This window comes from Heloderma suspectum, chromosome 1 (assembly GCF_057233095.1).
Source record: "Heloderma suspectum isolate Gila_16-S chromosome 1, 16-S_ref, whole genome shotgun sequence".
Classification (NCBI taxonomy): domain Eukaryota; kingdom Metazoa; phylum Chordata; class Lepidosauria; order Squamata; family Helodermatidae; genus Heloderma; species Heloderma suspectum.
Window position 1 is genome coordinate 378,203,388 of NC_139458.1, and position 25,113 is coordinate 378,228,500.

Sequence of the window (25,113 nt, forward strand, 5' to 3'; positions counted from 1 at the left end):
CCTTTCTTGCTGCAGGTGTTAAGATTGTGTATTACCTGTTGTACAAGCTTGCAAAGAATTGTCACACACTATAGCCCTGTTCTGTCCCTTACGTTGGCCATCTACCCTAGCTGTTTCTTATCCACAAGCCATGCGCTTGAGGTCCTTTCTTCCCAATAGTTACATTTTTCAAAGCATCAAACCCCCCAAACACCACTGTTCCCCATACCTATCCAATCATGGGAGCTATTCCCAAAGCCTCCATAGCCACCAAACAGATTGCACTCTTAATGTGTCCCCAAGCTGCTGCTGAAAGCTGTGGGTGAACTGTTGGGAGAAAGATGACAAAGCCAGTCTTGGATAACGGTAGGACTGATTTTCTGCAAGTCTTTGCTGTGAGGGTCCAAGATTCCTTTTTCTCTTGCACGATTATTACAATACAGAATTAAAATATTCTTTATGCCTATCCCTAGGCGCATAAAGCCAGCTTAAATTAAAACGTTTTCCTTTAATTTAAGACTTTGTCCAGCTCTGGGCAGACTTTCAGAAGTAGGGTGTTCTGTAGCTTGAGAGAAGGCACCAAAAAGTGTCTTCATGTCTGTGTCATCGTATGCTAAAAGACACTTTCACATGCATGGCACCTTGTTACATGTTAATGGTTTACAGGGTAATGCTATATCTAAGTATCAATGATATTTAAGGTGCTATACATTAATATGGCACGTTTTACTTGAGTCTAGCAGGTAATAGAGAAGTAAATAGTTTTGGCTGAGCTGAACTTCTGAACCATTGAAAGTTTGGCCTGAATTTGGGGTGGATGTCAGGGGCAAAAGCTGACTTTCCTCCTCCTTTGGAAGGAGTGACTGTGAAAGTTTGTGCGAATTTACTGAAGCTCTGTTCACCTGGCAACTGCCATTCCTTCCACTTGGAATAGGACATTTTGGGAGCAGGGAGGTAGCAGCTGCTAGCCTATGGGAGCTGTGGGAGAGTTTTGGTAAGCCTGTCCTGAAAATCTCGCTCCTCTTTCCCAGAAAATAGCTGGAATGCCCTCCCATTTCAGCCCAACCCTACATAAGACTAGAGTAGGCCCAATTCAGGCCGTGTCATGTCTTAGACCTGAAAGTGCCCTGGACTTCCACCAGTCCCAAGCTTAGGTACATGCAAAATTACTTTATGACTTTTTTTTTTAATTGGGTGGGGCTCTTGGTGGCTAGGGTTAGCTTGGCAGGGTGAAGGGCTGTAGTTCAGTCATATGGAGCACATGGTTTGCATGCAGTTCAGTCCCTGGTATTAGGGATGTACGAAAGTCACTTACCTGGTCCCGCAGCTTGCTTCGTGGTGGGGGGGAGGCGCTTCGGTTCTCCCCCCGAAGTTCAGGCTGGGGGGGAGGCGCCCCGCCTCGCCCAGCCGAAATTCAGGCCGGGGGGGGGAAGCGCCCCGCCTCGCCCGGCCGAAATTCAGGCCAGGGAGAAGTGCCCCGTCTCCCCGGCCGCGAAATAAAAAAGTGAATGTAAAAAAACAACAACACACACACGTGATAGGCTACGTAACGATTTACGTAGCCTATCGCGGCTAGATTTCCAAAGTCAGCCGTGATAGGCTACGTAACTATTTACGTAGCCTATCATGGGTGACTTTGAAAAAAAAAAACGCATACGCAAATGGCAGTGCCCATGGGCGCCGCCATTTGCGTTCCTTATTTGGGCCGGGTAGTCTACGTAAAGATTTATGTAGACTACAGCGAAAATAAGGGCAAAGCAAATAGCATTCAGCATTCGGCCTCCCCGAGATTAGTGGAGAAATTCTCCACCATCCCTACCTGGTATTTCCAGGTAGAGCTGGGAAACACTCCTATCTGAAACCCTGGAGAGTTGCTGCCAGTTAGTGCAAAGTAAGATAATACTGAGCTTGATATGCCAAATCAGGCCACTGGTGTAATGCAGCTTCCTATGCTTTAAATTTTTTTTAGCTACTTTAACTAGTTAATTCCTCCCTAAGTATTTGGTATGGAGTTGTCTGCAAATTCAGATAAATAAGAACCTCCAAGCTGCTCTTATTACCTCATCTTTTCCAAGTGATCAAACCATGCCTGGTATTTTTATTCATTTATTTTATTAGATTTCTACTACACACAATAACTAATGTTCGCTGGGTGGATTGCAAACTGTTAAAAAACTAAAATGCCATAGAACAGTTAAAATACAAAATACAATACAAATATTTAACAGAATAAAGTACAGTATCATGCAAAACAATAAAAAGCCCAGGAATCGATAAAATAGCCATAAAAGTCTCTAAAATGCCTGGGAGAAAAGAAAAGTCTTTGCCTGGCTCCGAAAAAGTAACACCATAGGTGCCAGGTGAAGCTCTTTGGGGAGTTCATTCCATAAGTGGGTGCCTCAACAGCATGTTTTTTCACAGTATGTTGCTGTTTAGTTACTCAGTGTTTTTCTTGAATACTAATATTCTTCCTCTGCTGATAAATAATCAGTAATTATTGCTGATATCAAAGGCCAGGTAAGCTTTTGAAAGTGCTGGTAAATTGTTTTCCTCTAGTGGGTGCCCTTTGTGCCTCTGGCTGAATCTCCTTCCTGGTTGGAAATTGCTGATGAATAACTGGAGGGCTAATTCTACCTTTGGGATTTCAGGTTGCTGGCAGCTTAGTGGTAGTCAGGAATTGCTCATTCTTACACTGCTAGTAGACTTCCATTTGAATGATCTATCTTTTAATTATTTATGGCTAGATTACCATGGTGTAATGACCTTCAATGTTTTGCCATGGGCAGATATACAGTTGGTTATTAGCAGCAAACAACTTGCTGTTGCACAGATTTTAGCTGTTAGCAAGCCAGGGAGAGAAACCATATATGATCAGATTATCCTGATTTTCCACTGGGTACCATCAGACTATTTTGATGCCTTACAACATAAGTGGCTTGTGTCTCAGTGCAATCTTGATGTATTATTTGTAAGGTGTGGAGTCCTTGAGTTTTTGAAAATACAAAATTTTAAAAAATGAATGTGCGTGTTTAGTTTGTTGGTTTGTAAGACTTAAGTGCCTGCTGCTAGAATTGTAGGAAATAAAATAAATGAATAATGCTGATGTTCTGATATTTTCCAGATATTTCTAACTTATTTTACACATCTTAGGCTCAACAACTGTTATCTGCTTGCATAGAGAAGGTAGATGTGTCAAGCACAGAGGGATATGATTTGTTCCTCGCACAACTGAAAGATGGCTTAAAAAATACCTCACATGAAACAGCAGCAAACCACAAAGTTGCAAAGGTAAGAAATCACTTCATACCTTTTTAATGCTAGAAGGATAGCCTCTTGGTTTTCTCTGTTCTATGTTGGAAATGTTTTACAGGTTTTTGTTGGCAAGTACAATGAATATATAACTCAAGGTTTGAACTTGAAATAACTTAGGGATGTAAGGAATGGAGAACTTAATGAATATTGGTGTGTTTCTGGAAATGAGTGGACATTAGCATGTTTTTAGCCCCCTTCATATGTTCATCATTGAAGGGGCTCCATGTGATTGGAGCATGCCACTGGCCCTCCAATCTGCCTGCCTGGCTTTGCTCCCCAACCATGATGGGTTAAGCAAAGGTCTGAAGGGGGGAGCCAGCTATCTTCCACAGGATTGGGACTCTTACTTTCTGACCAAGCATAAAATCACATCTTCTCTTCGGTTTCCACTACTCTGTAGCACAGTTTACCTTAAAGGTACTGGCTATGCATTCTTGAAATGCAAAAGAAAAATAACCTTTAACAGCAATTTGTAAAAGGCCTGTACTTGATAGCTCCTGAATAAACACAAACAGCTGGGCAGCTGCTGTGTTCCATCTTGGGTACACTCGTGTGTGCTTGCCCTAATTTTGAGGAGCAACGTCTTTCAAGAGTCACTATACCATAAAAATGTATATTTTAGATTAATGGGTGAAATTAGCCCAGTTCCTGTCCTGCTTTGAGTTTTCCCAGATTCTAGGGCAAGGGAGTATAGCCCTAAAGAAGGGCTACAGACATGAGGGGGAAAAAAGAGTTCTGCTTATGCAACAGGGCTTTCATGCCTCCCTTACTGCTACAGGCCGCTGCTGAAAGGCTGCTTTTGAAGGTTGGGGAATCTTCCAGAATGGCATGTATGGGGAGGTGAGAATCAGGAAATTGGGGAGACACTGTCTCCCAGCATAATCAGAAGTAGGATCCTTGTCGATTTTAACTTGTAATTTAATCTAGTCTCCTTTTTACATACAGTTCCTGGTTTGTCCCATGGTATATAAAGCTTCCAGGGCAAGGGTTAGTCACAGGCTGGGTTCTCACAACACGCTAACCCACACTCAGTGGTTGGGGTGGGTTGTTGTTGAACTGTGGGTTGTTGTGTTGTCTGAATGCAGCTTGTTTTCTGCAAGGTGGCTGTTTAACCATATAGTGTGGCTTATTTTTCTCAAACAAGCCAACTTGCGAACCCATGGTTTGTTGTTGGATTGTTCAGGGTGGTTAACAAGCCACATTACATGGTTAACAAGCCACCCTGCGTAAAACATCCTGCGTTCAGACAACATGATAAACCACAGTTCAACAACAACCCACACTCAACCATGTTGTGTGAATCCAGCCTCAATCTGTGATGGTCCCCTTCCCCATATAATAGTGGAATTGTTGCTGTTATATATTCTCTGCTGACAAGTTTTTAGAATCCACGTATAGACCTCATATTGCATAATTAATGCTTGGAGAACAAAATATCTTGCACTTTAGTGTAACATGCTACATAAGAATGAAAATGTGGCAAGTTTCTGCTAAAAGATATAATAGAATAGCATAGGTAAACTGTACTTTTGAAACAGCCTGTATTTTGTAACCCATTTTTCTTTGTATTGTGTCTGTGTCCTAAGTGATACATTCTTGTTATGCTTGAGGGTGGGTCCTTGTTCATTACTAGTACTTTTTATATTTGCTATTACAATCTGGTTTTTTCCCCCATAGTGGGCAACAGTTACTTTCCATCTCCCTCATCATGTATTGAAGTCTGTCGCCAGTGCCATTGTAAATGAACTCAAGAAGATAAATCAAAATATTGCTGCCTTACCTGTAGCTTCATCTGTAATGGATAGATTATCTTACCTCTTGCCCAGTGCACGGCTTGAACTTGGTGTGGGGCCTGGCCGATCAGTGGATAGGTATGGAAAAGATAATTAACCTTTTAAAAAAATGTTGTTTTGCAAACTTTCATTTGTGCATGTGTTTTTCAGACATTTCAAAAATGAACAACATTTGGAATGAATATGAACTAAAGAAATAATGTAAAGTTATTGGTGTGAGGGTTTGACTATATCAGTGCCGTTTTTAGCCTAACATCTCTAGGTGGGCTTGGCGGGATGCCTGATCCTTGAAGATCAGTTGGTGATAGGACAGTTTTCAGAAAAGTACAGCTTTGGGGTATGTACTCAGCTGCAGTGCAGATGTTTCTAAAAGGGGTCAGATCCTTTATGACAGTCTTGCAAAACTTGTAACCTACTAATATAAATACAAAAATCAGTCATTTATTGTGGTCTGCCAGATGACTGACAGTTCCACTGTGATTGCAGTTCCAAGCAGAGAGAACAAAGAGAAGGTTTATTGACTCCCTCCTGGGACTATCATACTTGATTAGTAGACTGCATTTGGCATGGTAGGTCACAAGTTGTGCAAGCTTCTTCATGGAATTACTGGTGGAAAAATTAGAGTGCTGCTGAGCTGAGGTCTATGAAGATGCAACATACAGATTGCTGTGGGGATTTTTCTTGTTCTCGTGAAAGGCAGTCAGGTGTGGGTGCTTTATCTTGAATTGTGCTTTGCAAGATAGCTTCTAGCCCTCAGATCAGATCATATTAATAATAATAGCTATTACGGGGTGGGGGGGTAATAGCTATTTTGGGAGAGACCTCTCAGAGGTAGGCATGTGTGTCCATGCGAGGAGGAGATTGTATGTTTTGTGTATGGTAGATTACGGGTGACTGAGTTAAATATATAAGTGGTAGGCAGCTTAGTAGGTCAGAGACCAGGAATACAGGTGATTATGTAAGTAAGCTCTGCCTGTGTGAACAAAATGCAAATAGAGGATGATTTTATTTCTTGTGTGGGAGGGAAAATAAGGGTTTGCAAAAATTAGGGAGCCTCTGAACTCTTCTAAACTTGCACATTCCTTTCTCTTCTTTGAAGATCTTTAATGTACAGTGAGGCTAACAGACGGGAAACTTTCACCTCATGGCCTCATGTAGGTTATAGGTGGGCACAACCAGATCCCATGGCTCAAGCTGGGTTCTACCATCAGGTAAAATTATCAGTAGCTTTTATAAAGTGATCCTTAGCAGTGTATTTCACGTTAATATATTCTTGGAGCAGAATGATCAGAAATGGTGTTGGTGGAAAATAAACAATTTTCTTTCTTTCTGTTGATCTTCTCCATAAAAGTGTGATTCTCTCTTACCTGCCATAGTTTACACATTTGTGTATTGCCTAGATGCTGGGCATGCTCAGGCCCTCTGGCATGGACAGCATGCTCATTTCAAATAAGCATGCTAAATAAGAGCCTTATAGATTTAGGCCACTGAACATTTTTCACTGCCTGTTAGTCACCTGTGAGCTTAAAAAAGAAGAAGAAACTAGTTTTGTAAAACATTCCTGCATCAGTCATCTGGAGGCAATTCTTACTTGCCACAGAAGTTCAGACAAGTGGCTATTCATCCTTTTCTATATAAAAGCTAGCCGCACAGGTATTATTACACCACTTGGTCCCTGTGCATTTCTTTGTGATTAGGTTTCTAGTGAAGGCACCCCCTTGGAGTTGGTTTTATATTTTGTCACATTTTTGAAGCAGTTTCTTTTTGAAATTTCATTACAGCAGTGTGACCCAGTTCAGACCACCATCTGAAAGTGAATGAGCCACAGCGAGCCTTGTGCTCGTGCGCGCCCCCTCTCCTTGTTTTGCAGAGGAGAGTGAAAGTTTCCACTTTTGACTATACTCCAGTTTCCCATTAGTTATGAACTCAAGGAACTGCACTATATTCCAACTCTAGTTAACAAGGATATCCACCCACAGTTTGTTTTAACTAGATGGAGTTAGAATAGGTCGCAGTTCATCCAGCTGGTATGTAATGGAAAACTGATTTAGTAAAGTGCCACTTCCTCATGGGCAGCTGGGGAGGGGAGAGTACATGAGTCTGAGACTTATTGGCCGCATTTGGACATTACTTTAGGCCATGAGGGCTTAATAAGCTACTCATGGTAGCTTATTTTTTAAATAATCCACAATGCCCTGCCACATGAATGGGCTAATAAGCTACCACGAGTAGTTTATTAAGCTACTGTTTGTAAACTGAGTCATCCCCTGCCCGTGCAGTGGTGCTGTTTTACACATTGACAACATTCCAGCATCACCCCAACAAGGGGATAGTGGCTGTAAAGTGCTGGAGGTTTGCAGAATTGGGACCAAACCTCATACTCCGCTTCCATTCATGAGGAGGCGCCTGATCCACCATCAAAACCCGTGTGACTACTCACCAAGGAGCGAAAATCCCGAGTGCATCAAAAAGTACATGGCAGCTATAAAGCCTTGGGGATTCGTAGGGTTGGGATAAAATTTCATACACAGCCTCCCCCACTTGGGAGGCACAATGCACTGTCAAAACTCACAAAGGAGCAAAAATCCCAAGTGCACCAAAAAGTGGGTGGTGCCTATAAAACCTTGGAGGTCTGCAGGATCAGGACCAAACTTCATACACAGCTGTAGCACTCTTTCACTAAAGCATTATAGTGCTATAGCAAAAAGGGGCTATAGCACGTAAGTAAATGAGCGAAAGTGTGCTACGACTATGTATGAAATTTGGTCCTGATCTTGCAAACCTCCAAGGTTTTATAGCCACTACCCCCCTTTTTGGTGCACCTGGGATTTTTGCACCTTTGTGAGTAATCATGCAGGGTTCTAAAGGTGCATTGTGTGCATCCTGACTAGGAGAGGCTGTGTGTGAAGTTTAGTCCTGATCCTGCAAACCTAAGGTGTTCCCAGTTGTGCATTTCCCCCCATAGACACTACTGAAATAGCCCATGTAGACTGTTTCCTTAACACAGAGAATGCCCGCAGGAGCAGAATGGCAGCGATTGGAACTGCTCGTGCAGCACAACTCTATAGGTGACCAAATTAACCCATGGTGCCCGCCAGATGACATGATAACCGTCCGTGGGTTAAATAAGCCATGGTCTGCAGTAGGGGTTATTAGAGTGGGTTATTTTGGGTAAATAAGCCATCGTGGATTAAAATGTTCCTGACAGATGATACGATAACCAACGATGGGTTGAATAAACCATTGTGGCTTATTTAACTGATAATGGGTTATTGTGTCATCCGAACCCAGTCACTGTGGCACATTTGTGATCTAAACCAGGGTTTAGCTTATTGTTTTAGCTGGGCCTGTAAAATGTATTTCTGACTGTGTTTGGCTGTCTTCATGATACACCTCACAAAATCATTCATTCCAGTTTTAGTATATGTGTTGCTGAAGCGAGCATACCTCACAAAATAGGAAGATGTGGAAATTGTTCCATAATGGCCGCATTTGCATGGAACGCAACTCATTATTGTGGATGAGCTACAGCTAGTGCATGCAGCCTGTTTACTCCTACTTGGACCCTCCCATTAGTGTGACAGATTAAACAATGGTTTTCTTAGCAGATTGTGTGAACTGGGAATCCTGATTTATCACTCCCTTTATAAGCCAGCATTGGAAACTAGGGTTTGTTCTTGGCTTACAAATCTTGTGTTGTTTGGGATTCCATGTTCAGAAAACATGCTAAACAAACAGTTCTTAGTTTGTTTAGCTGGTCACAATAATGGGAGAAGCCAAATGGGAGTGAAGGGCTGTATGCACCAACACACAGCTTGTTCATGATAGGCCAGGATTATCCCGAATCTTGGCTTATTGTTCCATACATATGTGGCCATAACTCTTGTCTATAAACCAATGATTTAGATTCATAGATCTGTGCAACCTTCTATATATTTTTTTATTTCTGCAGATATTTCTGGCAGATAATAGCATCAAACTGCTTTATGAAAAGGGATAAACATTGTGGAATAGTTGCACTCTAGTGGTGTTTATGAGATTATTTAGCAATACGTGTAAAATATGGAGATCATGGATGAGATTTTATTATTCTCTAATTACTCGCAGTTTTAGGTCTGCAAGAAGAGATTGGTCAGTTTGTGAATGCAGCCTTTGCTTTGAAGTGGCTAATCCTGAAATGTTTTATTTGGCTTTGGCGTAGAGTAATATGCTATTTTTAAAGCTTTAATTACTGCTTTTGAATGAGAGAGGCCAATACCTCTTGAGCTACAGCAGTGGTTTTCAAACTGTGTTCCAGGGAACCCTATAGGTTGTTTCTCAAAGAACAGAACAGTATTGGTAGACTAGCCTTCCAGGAAGACAGCTGGCCACCACCACCAATGTTTTCTTGCAACATACAGGTGTAGAATAGTGTTGCTTATATATTCCAATACGCACTTTTTGTTCACTAGGACCTTCCCAAATTTTCTCCAATGTTTATAAGTTACGCGGCAGATGTACAGGTGTTCTTCTGGAGAAAAGTTGGTGTGGAAGGTTACTCTGAAGATGGAAATTCAGAAAACCCCTGTGCTAGAAATTTTGGAATAGTGTTTTCATCATAGGCAAGATATTTTCTACCAGAAGATATAGTTGTGAATTTCAAAAGTTTGTGTCTTCAAGGGTTTGCACATAGGGACATTTTTGTTTTGCCTTGTTCTCTTGAAGCAGCAGGCCCATGTGCAATATCCCAAACTGCTTTTGAACTTTTATCTCCAAAATGTGGTTTGTCATGCTGCATTCTTGGTCACATAGAGCAGGTTTTACCATTCTTTGAATCCTGGTCAATGGGTTACAGAGCAATCATGCATATTTACTTGGAAGTAAGTCCAATTTTCTTCAATATGGCTACTCCCAGTGAGTGTATCTAGGGATGAGGAATAGTTTTTCCAGTGAAAGGCTGTTCATCCATGGGAAAAGTGAATCAGGGTTGCATCTATTGGTCATCAGAAGCAGAACCAAATGTGGGCAGAGTTTGCAGCACTGCATAGCTCTCCCTTTCTCTATGCCACCCCATCCCCATCTCTCTTTCTATGGTACCACACATGAAATTAGGCTGAGGGCTGCAGGTTCCCTACCCCAGGTATATAGGACAACAACCTTACTATACTAAACAGTTACAGTATTGACTTGACAGGTTCTTACAACTTGGTTTTTTCCCTCTTTTTCTTCTGCCCACCCCCAGCCTGCCTCATCAGGAGATGACAGAGCCATGTGTTTTACATGTAGTGTGTGTTTGGTGTGCTGGGAGCCAACAGATGAACCTTGGTGAGAATATAATATTTGAAACATACCTGCATTACTTTCTGTTCTAAATACAGTGTTGTAGATAAGAAATTATGTTTGGCCTACCTGTAATTATAATTAAGAACTTTAGGCCACCCATCTTGGATTCAAGGCAGGTAACAATACTTAAAGCAGGAAAAAAGCTCAAAGAACTTCTTACTAAACTAAAACAAATGCCTGTCTATCAAAATGTGGCTCCAAATAAGGACACTTCTAAATATTTCCTGAAAATGTTTCCATGTTCAGGATATAGTATGCTGATATGATTAGGCAGCCACTGTCCATGCATCAATGAAAATCAGAAAATGAATGTGCTTTGTTTTCTAAAAAATGATTTTAAGATTGAGTTGAATAATCTTAGTGTTAATATGTCTCAAGTGAATTCTGATGATGGTTTTATATTTTCAAGTAAAATTATTTATGCGTACACACATTGTTCAAATAAAAAAGTTATGTTTCATTCACCAGCACTCATTCTTCAGTAATTCCTGTAGTGCAAGTCATAATTTCAACAAAATAATATTCTTCAGACAGTGTTTCCAATTATTGGGTTGGATCCAGACTTCAGGAAGAGTCTGAGATCTAGTGGAGGCTCTTGCTGGAGGAAGAAAGCAGGAGGTGATTTTCACTGATTCCACCTGTAGTCCTCTGTGCCACCTCCTACACTGTACAAAGTAGTCCCCCAATGCCCCAGACTTTCTGGAGGTACAGGGGGATGTGGGTGGAAGGAGGAATAGGCAAAAATCACCTCCTGTCTTCCTCTGGCAGAAGTGTCTGTGCGGAGTTCCATTCAAAGGAGCTCTGTATCCAACCCTTAATTTTTTTAAACACTTGGGGGCAGTACTTTTTGTTTTGTATGCTATTGAGCCAAGCACCCTAGCTTGTGTGCAATGAGGTGCACACAATGAATAGCTAATGAGAGGAATTAATGCTGTTGCATTTTAACACTTACCTTTCTAATCCATGAAGGTCTGAACATGAAAGACATTCCCCAAACTGCCCATTTGTGAAAGGTGAACACACACAGAATGTGCCGCTCTCGGTCACTCTCGCAACAAGTCCAGCACAGTTTCCCTGTACAGATGGCACAGACAGAATAGTCTGCTTTGGGTCTGGAAGTTGCCCTCACTTTTTAGCTGCTGCAACAAAACGAGGAAAGATCTGTATATGGGATGTTTCAAAACTTATGAAGGTATTTTGTCCGTTAAGAGTTGCATTGCTAACTTTGCTAGATGTGAATTTCTGTCTAAATTCATTAATGTTTTTGAATTTGCTTAGGTTCACTTAAAGTTCGAGATCAACGCTTATGATCCAGTAATTGTACAGCAGCTTGTCTTGTCTGGTGAGCAGAGCTCAGGGGTTGACTCAAGGAGGCCAACAATAGCATGGATAGAAGATTCGTCTAGCTGTTCAGATATACCAAAATTAGAAGGAGACAGGTACACTAATAAAGTATTCTCAGCACTGAGTATTCATATAGGAAATGCTTAATGATTCATATTTTGTTTTAATATTGCTGTACTGATTTGCTTGAAGGTGAGCATTGGTCGTAGAATAGTGAGATGTTAGCTACGAATATGATTTTAGGTCCTTTCTAGGGACAGGGGAACTTTTATTTTGAATTGTAGTGTCATTTTGTGAAGAACAAAGAAAGATGCAATGTAGAGAGAAAGAAAAAGGTTTCTATAGTAATCCATATTTGATCCCTTATGAATGTGGCCCTGTATGCTTAGGGAGCTGCTCCAGAAAGGGGGGTAGAAGCAAGCAAGCTCCTTTTCTCCTCTCCCTCCCTCCCTCCAGTTTCTTGTGACATATCTCTGTTTATTCACTCACCACAGTGGCTGCATTCAGATGATCAGTGGGGGAACGATGCAGTATGGGTTGTTTCCCCCACCCCCGTGCATGCTGGTCACGTGACCAGCATTTCCCTAATTACCCACACCACAGGTTGCTATGTTATCCAAACCCTAGGACAATATAGGGTAGCTACTAGGAGGAGGGCCTTTTCTGCTGTGGCACCCCAGCTGTGGAAGGAGCTCCCTAGTGAGGTTCGCCTGACACCTACATTGTATTCTTTCCAGTGCCAGGTGAAGACCCTCTTATTTTCCCAGGCATTTTAGCATTTTAGCTTTCTAGACTTTTAGCTTTGCTGTTTTAAATCTGTATTTTAAATCTCTGCATTTCTGCTAGGTTTTACTCTTGTTTTACTCTGGTTGTTATATTGTGGTTTTAATATTTTTATATTTTATATTGTTTTACTGTGTGCTTTTTGGGTTTAATTTTTGTGAACCACCTAGAGAGCTTCGGCTATTGGGCGGTATAGAAATGGAATGGAATGGAATGAATGAATGAATAAAAAACCCAGCGTGGGGCAGGGTGACTTCTCATCCACCACACAACCCCTACTGCAAACCATGGGTTGTAGGGTTGGTAAGAAGCCAGCCCCACTGCACTGCATGCTGGGTTCAGACGACACAGCAATCTGGCGCAGGTTAATTAATTAGGGAGATTGTGGTCAGGTGACTGACATGTGCAGTGGCAGAGGAAATAACCCATACCACATTGTTTCCCCAGCAGATCATCCGAACCCAGTCATTGTGTCCAGCTTTCCCATAACTGTTTGTCCTTCATCCCCCCAGCCCCCACATGCTCACTCTCAACATGCTCTTTGGATTTCCAAAGAACCCTGTGTGGAGTCTACTCCCCCCTATAGCTAAATCCTTCCTTGAAGATTGTCTTGTCTCAGCCTCTTTCTCTATCCCAAAATCAATGACATACTAACTCTCAATTCATACTAGCTCTCAAATTGTCTTACTATCTTCAGTGGAAAAAAAATGACATCTTGTTCTAGTGATGGGGAAAATATTTTCAACATTTGAAGATTTTGCTTTGCAGAAGTTTGTTGCAGATCATCCTGGAAATATTTTTTTTTAACAAACAAACAAAAATGCTAATCTTGCCATCAATTTTTAGGGATATTAGGTGTTAAACTTTGTATGTGATCAGTGCAACCATAACTGTTCGTGCAGGTATAGCGCATGAATGTCTGTAAAATTATTTAAAAAGAGAATAGATAGTATACGTTATAGCTCTTCATATGCCAAGAGTAAATATGAAGTCTATTTTTGAAAGAAGCTTGTAAATGGTTATTGTTGAGCAAGTTCTTGTATAAAGTTTGAGAACATTAGCTTTAGATGTTTCAATAATGTTTTTGTTCTTCCTGAATTTATATGAACTATTAAGCAATTTTATATAGCATTTTTAATTAGCAAAATTCTATACAGACTTTCCTCCCTTCCTCCATTGCACATCATCTTTGAGAAGATCCTGGCTTGCGTTAAGCCCAAGTTCAGAGATAACTGGGGACTTTGACTTAATGCAAGCCAGGAGCTTTGCACTGAAGCCGGTGCACAGCAGGAAGAGGGGCAAGAGAGAAATGAGCGTCCATGGCACTTCATAAACTATGGATTATCATGCCTGGGTTAATTATCTAAATGTGGGTGTTGTGGGCCAATTTAGACAATTCTTCCAACTACCGTTTGGAAGGTCAAAAATAAGCTGTGTGCACTCCCCTTCCTATACATGCACATACTTTTGTACTCTCTTCCTCCACTCTGGCTTCACTTTAACATTTCAATTTCATGCTAACCATATTTTGCCATGGTGCCTGAACTAGCAAAGTATGGTTAGTGCTTTCCCTTCAAATCAGAGTTGGAAACCACAGCTTGAAGTGAGTGTCCAACTCTCATTTGGGGGGCAAGCACTAACCATCGTTTGTTGATTCAGGCACTGTGGCAAACTTTGTTAATGCTAAACTACAAATGGAAGTTGAAGTCACATGTAATGAGGGAAGTGTGCAACCCTGTGGGTCATTTCTGATCCTCCAAACCATTGTTAAAGCAGGAGCGGGCAACCTGTGGTCTACATGCGGCCTCATGTAGCCTTCAGCACCTCTGGCAGGCTCTGCCCAAACCTTCCCTGTGTGGGCGGGGGGAGGGCAGATCTGTGTGTGTGTTGGTGATGATTTTAGGAACATCACCACCCCCGCTGTTTTTCTCTTATGATCATCATCACCCTGCACTGTTTCTCTCGAGATTCTTAAGAGAGAAGTAGCGTAGGGTGGTAATCTAGAGAGTGTGAGAGTGAGTGTATGGGGTGGCTCACCACCGGCTTGTGTGCCCTGACAAATTGCCTCCAAGGGAATATAGCCCTCTATGGGAAAATGGGCTGCCTTTTCCTGGCTTAGGGGATTATCTGAATTGAGCCAGTGAATGGATTCAAAATATGAGGGAATCCCAGATCTGAGTACACACTAAACACTTTGACTTTTTTGTGGTTTGCTTACTAACAACGTATCTTAAGATCTCAAGCGTTTAAAAAGTTTAGTCCTAAGTGCATTATTGATTTACATTATATTGCTCCCTTGGCTTCACCATCTCTAATATTTGTCTTGTCTCTAGTGACGATTTACTGGACGATTCAGACAGTGAAGAGCATTCCAGATCAGAATCAGTGACTGGTAGGCACATAGTATTTTTTGTGTACAATGTGGGATATAAAATCCCTGACTATGATTTAAGGATACATCAGGCAATGAACAGCTTGTCTTTAAATTGTTTTGATTTGCATATAACAAATTCTGATGTATGAAAGTTTTGCTGGAAAAACAGGGTGGGGGGAATTGGGGCTCTGATAATGTTGTTTGCACAAAATAACAGCCCACCATGAGTTAATTTACCCACGTGGACTATTGTATTGTGCCAGGCACCCATGGGCACCTGGCTTCCCATAGGTTCTTGTGTTGTGCAAACCCACGTGGCAGGGGTTGTTTGAGGGTTAGACAACCTTCAAAAAACCCATGGCTTATTTTAGGGTTATTTGAAAGTCGTCTAACCCTTAAACAACCCCCACGGCCTGGGTTCACACGATACGACAACCCATAGCAAGCCGGGTGCCCGTGGGTGCCATGCAAAAATGGTGGCTGCTGCCACCTGGCATGACATGACAGCCCCCATGAGTAAATTAACCCATGGTGAGCTGTCATGTGCAAACCAGCGCAAAGTGTGTCCTTTGATCCCAATTTATCCCTTTCCTACCATGATCCTTTCAGCAGTGAAGGGGTGGTCCCCAAGGTTGCCGAAAAGATTCTTCTGTCAGCGCTGACTGGCTGAGGACTAGTTTTTGCATGCTGTTCTCTGGTTGCAATGTGAATTTGCAACCCCTGGTCCTGCTTTTGTGATGGGGAGAAGGGGATATTTTGACCCCTGCTGTTTTTTTGTAAGAGCGGCCAGCATGGCAGGACAGGAGATGTTGGGAGTTGTAGGACTTTTTATAATTCTATCCAGTGATTACTTTTATTGCCTACCTCTGTACTTCTTAGATGGGGTTCTGGGGGCCAGTAATTAGCAGCCCCTTCATTATCCCCCCCAAGAGATCTTTGTGCATTGCCCTTGCATGAAGCAACAGCACTGATAGGTGTTACTGCTTGGGACTGGGAGTTCACAGCACTGAAGCAATTGAATCGAGTATACCCTTGCACTAGTGTTGCAAATGGTCTGTTTTAACTTAGACTCTGCACAGGATTTGGGGAGAGGATGGGAGGTGTATGTATTGGATGGGAGGAAATCTAATTTTTTTGAATACTACTCTGAGGATGCTATCAGATAATTTATCATATTGTGGAGTATATCCTCACACATTATGGTTTTAAGGTATATTCCAAGATGAATTAAGCATACACATAAAATATATGTGAATGTGACCAACATACACTTGCCAGGCAGCTAGACTTCGGGTGTGTCTATCTGTTGAGTGTACACTTCGTAGCAGACCTGGATCTTCTGTTAAGTAATGTGTGAAACAGTTATATTTGGGCTTAATTCCTTAGGATGCTGCCTTATTTATTGAGGCTGCTAAATTAGCACTAGCCTTTATTATAGGATTCTCAATCTCTCAACCATTGGTGATATTTGTTTATCTAACGCAATTTGCTTTATCCTAAAGGACATACATCCCAAAAGGAAACCATGGAAGTGAGCCTTGATATAACAGCCCTCAGCATTCTTCAGCAGCCTGAGAAACTTCAGTGGGAAATAGTTGCAAACGTACTTGAAGATACAGTGAAAGACTTAGAAGAACTTGGGGCAAATCCTTGCCTAACTAACTCTAAGAGTGAAAAGATGAAGGAAAAGCATCTGGAACATCACAACATTCCCTTTCCTTGTTTATTAGCTGGAGGTTTATTAACATACAAATCGCCTGCTACCTCTCCTGTTAGTAGTAATTCTCAGAGGTCACTGGATGATTTAAGCAGGACTCAAGGTGGTAGTGTATCAGACCAGGGATCAACTGACAATGAATCCTGTACTAATTCAGAACTAAATTCTCCTCTGGTAAGGAGAACTTCACCTATATTGCTGCTTTACAGCATTAAGGAATCTGATGAAAAAACAGGAAAAATCTTTTCACAAATGAACAATATCATGAGTAAAAGTTTACATGATGATGGTTTTACAGTTCCACAGATCATAGAGATGGAGCTGGATAGTCAGGAGCAACTGCTGTTGCAGGATCCACCTGTGACATACATTCAGCAGTTTGCAGATGCAACAGCTAGCCTAACTTCTCCAGACTCTGACAAGTGGAACTCTATGGTTCCCAAGCCTGGGACTTTGGTTCAGTGCCTGCGACTGCCAAAGTTTGCAGAGGAGGAGAACTTTTGTGTAGATTCAATCACTCCTTGTGCAGATGGAGTTCATTTATTAATAGGACTGCGGGCATGCCCTGTTGAATCCCTGAGTGCAATAAATCAAGTAGAGGCCTTGAATAATTTAAATAAATTAAACTCGGCACTATGTAACAGAAGGAAGGGGGAAATAGAATCCAACCTTACTGTAGTGAATGGTGCAAATATCAGTATGATCCAGCACGAGTCACCAGCAGACGTGCAGATGCCTTTAATAATTCAACCGGAACAGCGGACTGCTAGTGGTGGTTACCTAGTACTTTACAAAATGAACTATGCCACGAGGATTGTGACTTTAGAAGAGGAACCCATAAAAATTCAGCATATCAAGGACCCCCAGGATACCATTACCTCATTGATTTTGCTCCCACCAGACATATTAGATAATCGAGAAGATGACTGTGAGGAGCCTACAGAGGAAATACAAATAACTTCTAAGAACGGCAGCGAGAGAGAGAAAAGATCAGAAATCTCTGCTCTTGGGCACCTGGTAATAACCACTCAGGGAGGATATGTAAAAATATTAGATCTTTCAAACTTTGAAATTCTGGCCAAAGTGGAGCCACCTAAAAAGGAGGGTACTGAGGAACCAGATAAATTTGTCTCTGTAATATACTGCTCGGGCACTGATAGACTCTGTGCATGCACCAAAGGTAAGATCTTTATTCCATTCTGTAATCAAATTTCTAAAGCTAGAATGCAGCACATACTGTTCTTGTAATATATTCTTTATTAATAATCTAAAATACATCTATTAATCATGCTTTTAAAAGACTGTGGCTCAGTTCTGACATTACAACAAACTGGTTTCCCCTAACCAGAGTTTGGGATCTAAACTGTGCTTTGAACTCTTAAATGTACTGGCAAATCATGGTTAATAGCTGCTTGTTTGCTTTCATTTTTGATCTGTTCAGCAGACAGTTTGGAGCCCCAAAGTGGACCAAGTGCTACAACTATGGTTTGTGCATTCAGACATCATGCCACACTATAGTTAGCTTTTCTTCATTATGGTTTGGTATGATCACTGTACTGAACTGTTACCTTTTATTGTTAAAGAATTATATGAGTTAGGACATGGACATTTTGCTATTTCTTTTTACTTCTGTAGTGTACTAAAGAGAGTGTGGTTGCGGTTAAAAGGGCTTTGTTAGGTGCATGTACTAAGATCTTGGTAGTCCCGCATTGTGACATGCTTCTGAAACTTCCCTGAATTTCAAAGTGAGTTTTGGTGTACCATGTTGTACATCTTCTCAGGATAGTGGGAAGGTGTAGATAAAAGTCCCAAGTGCTCCTGTGGAACTACCTGTCCGTATCTTTCTGTTTTCTGCCTTTATTCAATTAGATCTTTTGTTACCCTGCTCATATTCATGTTTGATTGTTCTCTCTTGAGAAAGAATGGGATTAGTTATTCTTGGATGAGTAAGAGTTCAGAATGAGGTTATTCAGAATGAAATGTCTTGCTTTCTAAATAGGTGTACTGTACTGGGATAGCAATTTACCAGTAAAAAATTGAACAGGGCTTTGATAATTACCAGGGATTTAAAAACTGTTTTTTTCCTTGTATTCACTGGGAAAATGGGAATGACTAACTAAACGAAGTATTAATATACTAAGGAAAATAACTGTTCTTAGACAATGTTTGTATTTGGTTGCTTATACCCAAATACAAAATCAGCATGTATCTGAAATGTGGGTGCCCTTGTTGTTGTTGTTGTTGTTCAGTCGTTCAATCGTGTCCGACTCTTCGTGACCCCATGGACCATAGCACGCCAGGCCTTCCTGTCCTGCGCTCTCTCCCGGAGCGTGCTCAAGTTCATATTCATTGCATCCATGATGCTATCTAGCCATCTCATCCTCTGCCGTCCCCTTCTCCTTTTGCCTTCAGTCTTTCCCAGCATCAGGGTCTTTTCCAGAGAGTTTTCTCTTCGCATTAGGTGGCCAAAATATTGGAGCTTCAGCTTCATTATCTGTCCTTCCAATGAGCACTCAGGGTTGATTTCCTTTAGGATGGACTGATTTGACCTCCTTGCAGTCCAGGGGACTCGTAAGAGTCTTCTCCAGCACCACAGTTCGAAAGCATCAATTCTTCGGCGCTCAGCCTTCCTTATAGTCCAGCTCTCACAGCCATACATTACTACTGGGAAAACCATAGCTTTGATTAGACGGACCTTTGTCGGCAAGGTGATGTCTCTGCTTCTTACTATGCTGTCTAGGCTGGCCATAGCTTTCCTCCCAAGGAGCAAGCGTCTTTTAATTTCATGGCTACAGCCACCGTCTGCGGTGATCTTGGAGCCCAAGAAAGTAAAATCTGTCACTGCTTCCATTTCTTCCCCTTCTATATGCCAGGAAGTGATGGGGCCAGATGCCATGATCTTCGTTTTTTTAATGTTGAGTTTCAAACCAGCTTTTGCACTCTCCTCTTTCACCCTCAACAAGAGGCTCTTTAGATCCTCTTCACTTTCTGCCATTAGGGTGGTATCGTCTGCATATCGGAGGTTGTTGATAATTCTCCCAGCAATCATAATTCCGACCTCTGATTCATCCAACCTGGCATTTCTCATGATGTACTCTGCATATAAGTTAAATAAGCAGGGTGACAATATGCAGCCTTGTCGTACTCCTTTCCCAATTTTGAACCAATCGGTTGTTCCATGTCTGGTTCTTACTGTTGCTTCTTGACCCTCGTACAGGTTTCTCAGGAGACAGGTAAGGTGGTCTGGTACTCCCATCACTTTCAGAATTTGCCACAGTTTGTTGTGATCCACACAATCGAAGGCTTTAGCGTAGTCAATGAAGCAGAAATAGACATTTTTCTGGAATTCTCTTGCTTTCTCCATGATGCAGCGAATGTTGGCGATTTGATCTCTAGTTCCTCTGCCTCTTCGAAACCCAGCTTGTACTTCCGGTAGTTCTCGGTTCGCATACTGCTGAAGCCTAGCTTGTAGGATTTTGAGCATCACCTTGCTGGCATGTGAAATGAGTGCAATGGTGCGGTAGTTTGAACACGCTTTGGCGTTGCCCTTCTTTGGAATTGGAATGTAAACTGACCTTTTCCAGTCTTGTGGCCACTGTTGAGTGTTCCAGATTTGTTGGCATATTGAATGCAGCACTTTAACAGCATCATCTTTTAGGATTTTAAATAGCTCGGCTGGAATACTGTCATCTCCGCTAGCTTTGTTGTTACTAATGCTTCCTAAGGCCCACTTGACTTCACTCTCTAGGATGTCCGGCTCAAGTTCAGTGACCGCACTATCATGGCTATCAGGGACATTCAGATCTTTCCTGTATAGTTCTTCTGTGTATTCTTGCCACCTCTTCTTAATCTCATCTGCTTCTGTTAGGTCCCTGCCTTCTTTGTCCTTTATCATGCCCGTCTTTGCACAAAACGTTCCCTTGAGATCTCCAATTTTCTTGAAGAGATCTCTAGTCTTTCCCATTCTGTTGTTTTCCTCGATTTCTTTGCATTGTTCATTTAAGAAGGCCTTCTTGTCTCTCCTTGCTATTCTCTGGAACTCTGCGTTCAGTTGGGTATATCTTCCCCTTTCTCCCTTGCTTTTCGCTTCCCTTCTTTCCTCAGCTACTTGTAAAGCCGCATCAGACAGCCACTTTGCTTTCTTGCATTTCTTTTTCTTTGGGATGGATTTCGTTGCTGCCTCCTGAACAATGTTACGGACCTCCGTCCATAGTTCCTCAGGCACTCTGTCTATCAGGTCTAGTCCCTGAAATCTATTCCTCACCTCCACTGTATATTCATCAGGGATATGATTTAGGTCATACCTGAACGGTTTAGTGGTTTTCCTGACGTTCTTCAATTTCAGCCGAAATTTTGCAAGAAGCAGCTCATGATCTGAGCCACAGTCAGCTCCAGGTCTTGTTTTTACTGACTGTATGGAGCTTCTCCATCTTTGGCTGCAAAGGACATAATCAATCTGATTTCGATATTGACCATCTGGTGACGTCCATGTGTAGAGTTGCCTCTTGTGCTGTTGGAAAAGAGTGTTTGCTATGATCAGCATGTTCTCTTGGCAAAACTCTATTAGCTTTTGTCCTGCTTCATTTTGTACACGAAGGCCATGCCTGCCTGTTATCCCGGTGATTTCTTGACTTCCTACTTTAGCATTCCAATCCCCTATGATGAAGAGGACATCTTTTTTTGGTGTTAGTTCTAGAAGGTGTTGTAGGTCTTCATCGAACCGATCAACCTCAGCTTCTTCGGCCTCAGTGGTTGGGACATAGACTTGAATTACTGTGATGTTGAATGGTTTGCCTTGGATTCGTACTGAGATCATTCTATCATTTTTAAGATTGTACCCCAGTACTGCTTTTCCCACCCTTTTGTTGACTATGAGTGCTACTCCATTTCTTCTAAGGGATTCTTGCCCACAATAGTAGATATGATGGTCACCTGAATTAAATTCGCCCATGCCTGTCCATTTTAGTTCGCTGATTCCCAAGATGTCGATGTTCAATCTTGCCATCTCATGTTTGACCACCTCCAGCTTACCTTGATTCATTGATCTGACATTCCAGGTTCCTAAACAAGTTCCCAGTACTTGTCAAGCAGCCTTTAGATGCAGACAGAGCAAAAGAAATGTGAGGGTGGGCCATATGAGGAGGGATTTTGCAAAATGAACTGGGAAGAACAGAGACCAGAAATTATTTCTGTTAGGTCTGCAAATAGAATTTGAAGGAGAGAGCAGAGATAATGCTACATTGCCTAGTTCTTTGAATTTAATTTGTTTTTCTAATACTTTAAATAAGAAATTTATATAAACAAGAACATTAAATCTGTCAGTGTGTATTTTTCTGTTTTATGCTTTCACAATTTGAGTAAGTTACTAAAACTCAACAGAGTAGTCCATAGAAATGAGATATGCATTGATAGAATTTGTATTAAAATAGGTAATTGTGCAGTGCAATCCTGAGCATGTTCACTCAGAAGTAAGTCCTTACTCCCAGATAAGTGTGCATAGATAGGATTGTAGCCTTAATTATTTTTTCTGGGTGAAAAGAGCTAGTTTGTACTGGGACAGTAAAAACCATCCTGGTGAACTATACCAATATAGTATATATTGGCCTTATATGTCAAATTTCTTCGTATCCCAGAAAGGTTGATGGCTTTGCTGTTTTTGTAGTGTTTTTTTCTGGTTCTATACGTTTATACTTGCCAAGTATCCAGGTTTTTTGATAAGCTACAGAACTGACAGGGAAGCAGAAGATGCCTGTTGATTTGTTCTCCATTTTGGCTGAATTTCTGACCCATAAAAGAGTTGATTAGTGAGATTTACCAAATGCATCTTCTGCTTGCCTTAAGTCAGTCCTGTGGCATACCAGAAAAATCAGTCCAGTTGGAAAGTGTGCATACATTTAAATTAAGGACTCCGTAAGTCCCCTGCTCCCTGGAAAGTTCTTAACCTTCCATTTAGCCTGTTCTTAATTGCTTTATTATTTATGCTACAGTAACATGTTGAATGTGTACAGAGATTGCTAATGCTATTCTGCTGCGTATCTGAGAGATAGAAACCTTTGTACTGTCCACAGCATAATCCATCTAGATATTTAATACGGCAATCTAGTGAATCAAGAATTCAATTGTGATGGTAAATTTTTTTATTAATGTTTATTAATTTTAAGTATTTTTGTCCCACTCTTCAGCCAAAAAGTCTCCTCTCAGGCTTACATACAACCAGTAAAACAAGTTAGTTCCCAAGTACTACTCCGGTGCAATTTTTAATTCATGTCAATTAGACTTATTTTGGAATAATGACCAGTATTTTAGGGCCCAAGCAGGTATATCTGGAGGAGATGATCCCTCAGGTAACCTGGCCCCAAGCTATTTAGAGTGTTAAAGATTACTTCTAGATGGGTGTCACATGCATATTGATGTCACCTCAGTTATCCAATCCCTTTGGATGACACTTCCCAGTGGTTTTATGTAGATCTTAAACAACATGGGAGAAAGAATAGAACCTTGAAGTGTGACCACCAAGGGATTGAACAGTAATCCCCCAGCACCACCTTCTGCTGTAGTACCTCCAATCCCCAGCCCAAGCAGCCTATTGAGATCACTGTGTGGACCATGAGAATCAACAGGATCAGACTTTCCTGGCCTTGTCTTGGCAAAGGTCATCCCACAGGGCAACTAGGCAGTATCTATTCCAAAAGCAGGCCTCACATCAGATTTAAAATAGATCTAGAAAATCCGTTTCATTGAAGCAATGACCCACTTGAGCAGCTTACCCAAGATTTTGAGGTAAAGATATTTATGTTTAACTTGGAATGTTCTGAACTTGAATTCCCAACCATTTTTAGGTGGAGAACTTCATTTTCTCCAGATTGGAGGGACTTGTGATGATGTTGATGAAGCTGATATACTTGTGGATGCGTCTCTCTCGAAAGCCGCAGAGCAGTTAACAGAAGGCACAAAGCCTTTATCTAATCCTTCCAGCCCAGGCATTACAGGTAACTGTCTAATATTGGGCAGATGGTCTTATTTTGAGCATTCCTTCATAGTACATTTTGCAGATGATATACCATTAAACTAAATAAAGCCCCTGTTGCTTCATGCACATAGACACCAAATGATTGAAGTAAAAATAAACTATGTTTATTTTATTTATATGCTGCCTTTCCACTATGAATAGCACTAAAACTACATTTGTGTACTCTTCTTTTGTAGACCTGCGCTTTCAAAAGTCAGGATTTTTTAAAGGCAGCGTGTACACAGTTATAAAAATTAGTGATATTTTAATAAGGTGGCTTCTTTCCAGATGCAGATTGTTACTCAGTTTTATTTCTGAAAGCTGTGGTGGAGGCTTTCAGTAATCTAAAATCATCCAATTATAGCATAGTATGCATATCAATACTTTTAAGTGTTAGTATAGCTATGCCAAAGACCAACTATGTGTTAAAAGGCCAACCATGTCACAGATTTGTGTGTTCACTATTAATTGGTTCATTGTTTATCTATTGAGTCTCCCCTTCCTTTCCAATTAAAAAAAACAGGAGTTGATCTTCTAGTGGACCAACCATTTTCCCTTGAAACTTTGACATCATTAGTTGAGCTTACTCGCTTTGAAACTTTGACACCACGATTTTCTGCCACGGTTCCTCCATGCTGGGTTGAGGTACAACAAGAACAGCAGCAAAGGCGGCACCCACAACACCTGCACCAGCAGCATCATGGGGATGCAGCTCAGCATACTCGGACTTGGAAATTACAAACAGATAGGTGAATAATTGATGGTATAACTTCATATTTGCACCAAAGGATTCCCTCATTTGTTTGAAGATTTAATCTACCTGACATTGTGATCAAAGGTGGTATTCAATAAGGAAAAGCTCCTTATGGTGAGATGGGATTCCAGTCACACCACATATATAGATTCCAGAATGAACAAATTGAGCAACATGGTCAAGCTGTTTCTCACACTTGATTGTAAAGCTAAAATACTGAGTTTTCTCACAAGATTAAAGCTCTGTATAAAAGAAGTTTAATATTGATAGCCTTTTACATTTGGAAGTGGAATATATCTTAAATTCTTACTTAGTCTCTTTGAAGTGGGGTTCATACTAGGATTTGTAAACAGAAACCATATGTTACAAGTGTAGAACTCAACCTTTTCTTGCTATTGTAGAGCAGAGATAGGTACAAAAGAAATAAGAAGTTCCAGTTCTCTTAAGGGTGCACATTTAATGACTGATTTTTCCCCTTCTTCTTTTGTAGCAACAGCTGGGATGAACATGTCTTTGAACTGGTTTTACCAAAAGCCTGTATGGTTGGACACGTAGACTTCAAATTTGTTTTGAATTCAAACATCACAAACATTCCACAGATTCAAGTGACTTTATTGAAAAATAAAGCTCCAGGCTTAGGGAAAGTCAATGGTAAGCTGAGAGTGGGTGAATATCTTGCTTAAATTATTAACATTTAGGGCGCAGTCCTATGGCTGTTAGTCAGCG

The 25,113-nt window shown here is 41.2% G+C and overlaps 1 protein-coding gene across 10 annotated transcripts in view; it reads left to right on the forward strand.

Moving 5' to 3' along the window:
• BIRC6 (baculoviral IAP repeat containing 6) overlaps positions 1–25,113 on the forward strand; it is a 188,197-nt gene that overhangs the window by 9,868 nt on the left and 153,216 nt on the right. For all 10 annotated transcript variants that reach the window (XM_084828379.1, XM_084828376.1, XM_084828377.1 and 7 more), the window contains exons 3-13: positions 3,130–3,267; positions 4,969–5,162; positions 6,184–6,295; positions 10,306–10,388; positions 11,376–11,598; positions 11,685–11,845; positions 14,867–14,925; positions 16,410–17,804; positions 23,464–23,613; positions 24,157–24,382; positions 24,878–25,038. In XM_084828379.1, the coding sequence (XP_084684505.1) occupies positions 3,130–3,267; positions 4,969–5,162; positions 6,184–6,295; positions 10,306–10,388; positions 11,376–11,598; positions 11,685–11,845; positions 14,867–14,925; positions 16,410–17,804; positions 23,464–23,613; positions 24,157–24,382; positions 24,878–25,038 (2,902 nt within the window). The remainder of the gene's footprint in view (positions 1–3,129; positions 3,268–4,968; positions 5,163–6,183; positions 6,296–10,305; positions 10,389–11,375; positions 11,599–11,684; positions 11,846–14,866; positions 14,926–16,409; positions 17,805–23,463; positions 23,614–24,156; positions 24,383–24,877; positions 25,039–25,113) is intronic.